The 6,826-nt window shown below is 62.5% G+C and overlaps 1 protein-coding gene across 1 annotated transcript; it reads left to right on the plus strand.

Annotated features, from left to right (window-relative positions):
* Window positions 1-1,797: 1,797 nt before the first annotated feature.
* Window positions 1,798-6,517, plus strand: CLDN15 (claudin 15). Its single transcript, XM_032872512.1, has 5 exons — window positions 1,798-2,202; window positions 4,825-4,989; window positions 5,903-5,984; window positions 6,072-6,188; window positions 6,268-6,517. The coding sequence occupies exons 1-5, from the start codon at window positions 1,986-1,988 to the stop codon at window positions 6,383-6,385; spliced, it is 699 nt and encodes a 232-aa protein (XP_032728403.1). The 5' UTR covers window positions 1,798-1,985; the 3' UTR covers window positions 6,386-6,517.
* The last annotated feature ends 309 nt before the right edge of the window (window positions 6,518-6,826 follow it).

Raw genomic sequence — 6,826 nt, forward strand, 5'->3', positions numbered from 1 at the left:
CTGCTGTGTCCGTGTTGAGGAAGGGGTGGGCTCTTTGGGGCCCAAAGGTGGTGGTCATGCGTGGTCCTTTGCTGCTCACTTTCCTACTCCTGTCCCCCACGGCTGGTGTGGGGTGTGCCTTTGTCCGCCAAGCTGCCCAGACCCCACGCCCTTCCTTCCTCCCCCACCCCCAAAGCAGATCGGGGACAGGGGACGGGGACGAGGCCTTTGCATGGCGCAAGAGTCCTGGGAGAAAACAGTGACTAGAGATGGGAAGGGCAGAGCTGGGGGGGACAGGCCAGGATTTATGTCTCCGGTCTCCTCTGACCCACACAGCTGCCTCAGCACGTGGAGTTTTCCACACCAGGGGGCCCCCCCCATTCAATTTCCTCCAAAACCTCCGCCCTTCCCTCTCTTTGTCCTCCTGCCTTTCCCCTCCCCATCCTCCTTAGGGGATGGGCCGCTGCCCAGGGGCGGGCATGGGGATTTGGCACGGAGATGTCAGAGTTCTTGAGAAAAGTTACAAACTCAGGACATCCCGGTTGTCGGCTCAGGGATGGGAAGGTCGGAACCCAGTCCCCACCCAGCCTGCTTTGCCCCACACCCGCCCGGTGCCAGGCTCAGCATGGGCCTGTCTTGCTTCACTGCATACCTCTCGTTCCACAGCCCAGCCAGCCTGGTTGGGGGGGACTGGGGAGGCGGCACCTGAAGGGAGCGCACGGGAGCCTGATACCGTGAGGGGGGCAGAGGGGGATCCACTCTGGCTCAGCCATGTCCTGGGTGACTGCCTGGGGGTAGCATCCAGCCCCTGACCCCCGGAGACTGAGCCCCTGTGGCATTTGCAGGAGGAGAACCCAAGCTGTCCTGGCCGAGGCCTAGGAGCAGGAAATGCTCCAGGACAGGTGCTCAGCAGGTGCTCAGCGTTGGCCTGGGGTGGGGACCCGGAGATTTCTAATCCACCATAATTAATAGAGCTGGTGACAGTTCTGATAACTGAGCTGCTTAGATTAGCGACGGGATCACTTTCTGGGCCTGTGATTTATCCCCCTCCGCGGCCCATGGCAGCAAGATCAAGCTTGGTGCCGAGAGTCAGAAGATCAACCCACAAGGGGGAGATTTAAGTTCAGGAAGTTGAAGTTTGGAGGAAAGCCGCCCACTGGCGGCCTCACCCCAGCCTGCACTACCCAGACCTGCGGGGGTACCAAGGAGGGAGCAGTTCACACTTTTGGGGAGCTTCTGATCTGGGGTCATGGGTGAGGAAGCTGGTTCTAGTTCACAGAAGCAGAAGCAAGCTCGCGGGGCTCTGGGAAACGCTGGGTCTGGTTTGACTCTGGGTTGGCTGGACTCCAGAGCGGTGGGTATACCCTGTTCCCTTATGCAGCCTTAGCCTACCTTGGAAGATCGGGCCCAAACGCTAGGTCTTTTGCGTCTCCTAAATTGTTCTCACCAACATCCAGGAGAGTGGCTCTGTGCCCCGGATCCTGCCACACCAAAGGTATGTCTGGGAGCACACACTGTCTCTCGGTCACCTTCTCTGTCCTCGTCCCTCTTCGTCCATTCTCTGGCCCCCCGATGAAGGCTGAGTCAGAGACGCTTCCCCTCGGCTCCCACCGCCTCCTGTGGGGGCCCCTCCTTGACTGTATCCGTTTGTTCCGTCACTCCCATAAGTCCTCTCCGCCCCCCTCCTGGGGCGGGGAGCCCGGAGCTTGGGGGAGGGGGTGGACTTTTGGCCCGTTTCTTTTATTCCCTCCATCTCTTCGTCAACAGCCTGGTGCTGGAGGCTCATTCCTCTGCCCAGACCTTCCAGGAAGCAGAGACCCGGAGAGAGGGCCGGGGACGGAAACCGGGAGACAGACCCGAGGCCCAGACTGCAGCCGACCTCCCTTTCTCTCGCCCCAGCCTGCCTTAGCACCCCACCTTAGCCGAAGCCCCTCAAGGTCTCGCGGGGCTCAGCCCCTCCCCTTCTCTGGGGCCCCCGGGCGCCCCTCGGGGCCCTGCGTCCCACCATGTCACTGGCCGTGGAGACCTTCGGCTTCTTCATGGGAGCCCTGGGGCTGCTGATGCTGGGGGTGACCCTGTCACACAGCTCCTGGCGCGTGTCCACCGTGCACGGGAACGTCATCACCACCAACACCATCTTCGAGAACCTCTGGTTCAGCTGTGCCACCGACTCCATGGGAGTCTACAACTGCCGGGAGTTTCCGTCCTTGCTGGCCCTCTCTGGTATGCGGTGGGGACAGCTCCAGGGGGCAGAGGGTGGTGGGAGGCTGGAGGAGGGAGAGGCCCCCGGAGAGGTGGGCGCTGCCCGTGGTCGGGCCTCGGGCACCAGACCGTTAAGGGGGTCTGGATCGGGCTCAGCGGGTTGTGGGGGGGCAGTGCACTGTCTGGAAGTGCGGGAGAGACTTTGTCCCACATGTCCCCCTGCCCTGATGGGACACTCCTAGTGGTTACAGGCGCAGCAGGATCCGCCTGCCGGGCTCAGTTTACCGCCTCTGCGCCCCGGGCAGGTCAGAACGTGAGCTTCATTGGTCCCGCCTGTAGGACCCTCGTCATCATAGCGCCGGCTCACAGATGCTCCTGGGCCGGGATAAAGCACACCGAGTGTTAGCGGGATACGTCAGCGTGTGTACGCACACAGCCAGTTTCTGCCTCTTAGCTCTGGTGTGGGAGGGCTGGGATCTGCGGGGTGAAGAGGATGCCCCATCTTGGGTTCTTGGGGTCGAGACCCATAAGACCTTCAGGCTCCCGCTGGGGCACGAGTCCCACTGCCGTGGCGAGTTCTAAAGGGCCCTTTGAAAGGGAGCCTCCTGCCCCTTCCAAGTGTCCGCTGGAAGCAGGTTGGGGGGTGTGCGTGCATGTGTGTGCTCCGCGATCCCGGGCAGTGTGTTTTTTGAAGTTCTTGGTGGCTTGGAGTCTACCGCTCTTTTGGCCCAGAAGGTTCTCCCTGGTGGCTGTCGCTCCTTCCTGCTTCCTGCTCACCCTATGAGTAGCTCCCCCACCCCGCCCCAGGGGAGTCTCCAGTCAGTCGGCCCCAAGCCAGAGACCAAGAGTGGAGGACCAAGTACCCTATTCGCTGCCGCTCCCACGCCCTCCTTGGAGCCGTCTCGCTCTTTCGGGTCCCCTGCCGCGGGTGCGGGGTAGTGGATGGAACCAAAGCCAGCGCTGGGTGTGGAACATGGCTCCTCAAAATCCCCCAGGAATGCCAGAGATGCTCTGAGAAGTTAGGGTATCTGGGCGGGTCTCTGTGTCCCCACTATTCCCAGAATCTTCTGAGACAGCAGCGGGGGCCTCATGCCGCCTTCGCTCTCTCCAGGGCTTTCTGTGTGCAAGGCAAGTGCCCCCCCCCCCCGCCCGCCCCAAGCTCCGTCTAAAAGCTGAGTGTCCTCTGGGCCAGAAGCTCAGAGTGCTTGGGGGCCTGAAGGGATGCTGGGGACAGCCTGCTCAGCAGCCACGGCCATTGCCACCGCACCCACCCCAACCATACCTGTGGCTTGGGGAGGGGCCTTGGCGAGCTCGTCCACCCAAGAAGGGCCCCACTTGGATCTGCTGACGGAGGGGCACGAGCATGCCGGCGGGGAAGGGCAGGGGAGCACTGCCTGGCATCGCGGGTCGCCTGGCTCTGCAGCCTCTTAGTGGCCTCATTGTACCAAAGCTGGGAAGCCCCAAGGACAAGTGTGAACCTGCCCAGAGTCCCACAGGTGGTAAGGGGGCTGGAACCCAGGCCGGTGAGTCCCTCTGAGGCCATTCTGGTCCCCAGGGGGTTCCTGACTATCATTTAATCACATCCAGCCCGCGCTCCCTCGGGACCCATGAGTAATCTCCCCCTTGTCCACCAGGGCCACCTGGGAAGCCTGGGCCGGTTCAGTCCCAGGTAGAGATGTGGATGAATGGGTGCATAGAGGATACGGGGTAGGGGAGAGGGTGGGAACTCCAGAGGGAGTAGCTGGGAGTGAGAACTTTGGTCCTCCTCCCTGCCCGCCAACCCCGGGCCACTCCGCATGCTCCTGGCAGAGGCCCAGCTCTTCCTTCAGCACCAATGGCACTGCCCCACCCGGGAAAGGGGAGCAAGGTCCTTGGAGTGCTTGGCAACTATCAAAAACAGAGTAGGGGGAAGGGGACCAGGAAGGAAAGTGGCCATTTCCTTCTGCTTTGAAGAAGGGGAAACCGAGGCACCCAACATACCTGAGCTAGATGGGCTGGGATGGGTCCTGCGCCCAGGTATCCCACTTTCCAGATGAGAAACGGTCCTTGTCCAGTGACCCACAGGCCACTGCTGCCCCCTCCCGGTCGCTTCAGGAGGACGCTCAGTTGGGGCTGACTCGGGCTGTGCCAGGCACCCGGTGGGACCTAGAGAGAAGCAGCCACAGGGAAGAGGGAATATTCAGTTCAATTTCCGTGACTCCCAACAGGGCATGGTGGGGACCTGACAGGCCAGAGGTTCTCAGTTGGGGTGATTTTGTCCCTCGGGGATCATTCGATAGCGTCTAGACCTGTTGATCATCCCTCTTGGGACAGACTGGTGGTGACATCTAGTGACTCAAGGCTAGGGACGCTGCTGGACATCCGAAGGGCACAGAACGCCCCCCCACCCCCAGAACAGAGGCCAACGTGTCCGCAGCGTCAAGGAGCAAGCCTGTCAGGGGTGGGGGGGCAGAGGCTGGGACTCCTGGGGGCCGAGTAAGCTCCAGGGAAGGAGACCGTGGGACCCCTTCGGCTGAATAGGGCCTGACGGGGAAGGGGAGGACTTGAGGGCCCTTATGGGCTGAGACCCGAGCAGGGGCTGGCTCGGTCGTGGAGGGGGAAGGGGCCAGCTGAGGGACCCATGGCTGCGCCCCACCTCCCCAGGGTACATCCAGGCCTGCCGGGCGCTCATGATCACCGCCATCTTCCTGGGCTTCCTGGGCCTCTTCCTAGGCATAGTGGGGCTGCGCTGCATAAACATTGGGAGTATGGAGCTCTCCAGGAAGGCCAAGCTGGCGGCCACTGCAGGGGCCCTGCACATACTGGCTGGTAATTGGGGGAAGGTGGCGGGTGTGCCCTGCGTTGCGGTGGGGGGTTGTGGTGGCAGTGCACCCGGGGTTCCCTGTCCTCTCTGGCTCACCACTCCCTGTGGGTGTCTCACCTTTCCCATCGCACTGACACCTGCCCTCCCTGCTCAGCTCTACGCTCTCCCCCTGCCCACCCAGCCTCACTCCTGCTCTCCCAGTCCCTCAGCTACAAATCAGTCCATCAGCAGTGTTTCTTGAGGCCCCACTAGGAGCCAGGCATGAGTGAGGGATGAGCGAGACCCCAAGGTGAGTGACCTTACAGCCCGGCGGGGAAGACCAGAGTCCGGGCATACGTGCAGATTCGCCGAGCGCCGTAACAACGCACGGTGCGACGGGCCAGCTCTTTTCGGGCTGCAGAGCGCCTGCGCGCGTCCCCTCGCACGCACCTGTGAAGTAGGGCGCGTCTCGCCCTCTTCTCCAGCTGCGGAAACAGGCTCAGAAAACTCTGGGGACCAACTGGAGGAGCCCCCAGAGAGGGGTGAGGCTGGTCCTGTAGTCCTGGGTCTCACTGGCCGCGGGCCTTCGCTTGCACTAGTGGTAAAGGCGTGTCACAGGCTCTGGGGGCTTCGGAAGGCAGGAGGAAGGGGCTTCAGGGCAGCTGTGCGGGACCACTGCTGGGGCAGCTGGATTTCCCAGGATGGGTCGGATTTGTCGGCAGATTCCAAGTGAGGCGACTAGGTGATCAAGATGTGGGGCGGGGTGGGGTAAAGAAGGGGCCAAGGACAGAGTGTGGGAGACTAGACATGAAAGAGGGGCTGTGCTCGGGGAAACTAGGAGACTGGAAAGGTCAGGAGCTAGGGAGGGAGTGAAACTTGCCACCCCCACCCCTTTTGCCAGGTCTGGGGCTCGAGCGTGGCCCTCTTCTCCCTCCCCAGGTCTCTGTGGGATGGTGGCCATCTCCTGGTATGCCTTCAACATCACCCAGGAATTCTTTGACCCCTTGTATCCTGGGACCAAGTGAGTGTGGGAGCCCCACCCTGGGGGGCTGTGGGTGGGACTCAGCCGGCCAGAGATAGCGCTGCCCCGCACCTCTCCTGTCCCCAGGTACGAGCTGGGCCCCGCCCTCTACCTGGGCTGGAGCGCCTCCCTGCTCGCCATCCTGGGGGGCTTCTGCCTCGGCTCCGGCTGCTGCAGCGCTCCTGATGCGGACCCGGCCCCCAGGTAAGGGCGGTGCGTGCGTCGGCGGGGCAGGAGGGATGGGAGGGGTGCTCCTCCACTGACCTAGGCCCCTCCGAACCAGGCTCCCCTACAAGGCCTCCGCAGTGCGGTCCCCTGTCCTCACTGACGGCCTGTGCTCCGCGGCCTCGGACGAAGGGGACAGCACCTTTGGCAAATACGGGAAGAACGCCTACGTGTAGGACGCCAATGGACCCCATTCCCCTCCCAATGCCCCAGCGGAGAAAGGCCCCCTGACCTCGGGCGGCAGGCGGTGCCCGGACTCCACCCCAAGGCCAGAAGCCACGCCCAGCTCTGACCGAGCCTCCGGCCACGCCTCCTTCCTCCGGCCAGGAACCTGCCTCCTTAGAACTCACCTCGGACTTCGGGGCAGGACCTTCTGGGTCTGGGCGCTGGTTGGTTAAGGGGGTGGAGGCGTCCCCTACCGTTTGTATTGTGTATAAATACATGCATGAATAAATTTGTACTGTGAACTGTTCAGGGATAGGGGGTGTCATGAAGTGGCTGGCCAAGTGACCGGTGGCTGGGGTGGCCCCCAGAGCCATCTCAGGTCTTGGACCCAAGGGACACTTGTCCCTCTTTATCACCTTTGGACTGTCTCATCCGAAAAGGAGAGGAGGGGT

This window comes from Lontra canadensis, unplaced genomic scaffold (genome assembly GCF_010015895.1).
Source record: "Lontra canadensis isolate GAN:19392208 unplaced genomic scaffold, GSC_riverotter_1.0 scaffold45, whole genome shotgun sequence".
Taxonomy (NCBI): Eukaryota; Metazoa; Chordata; class Mammalia; order Carnivora; family Mustelidae; genus Lontra; species Lontra canadensis.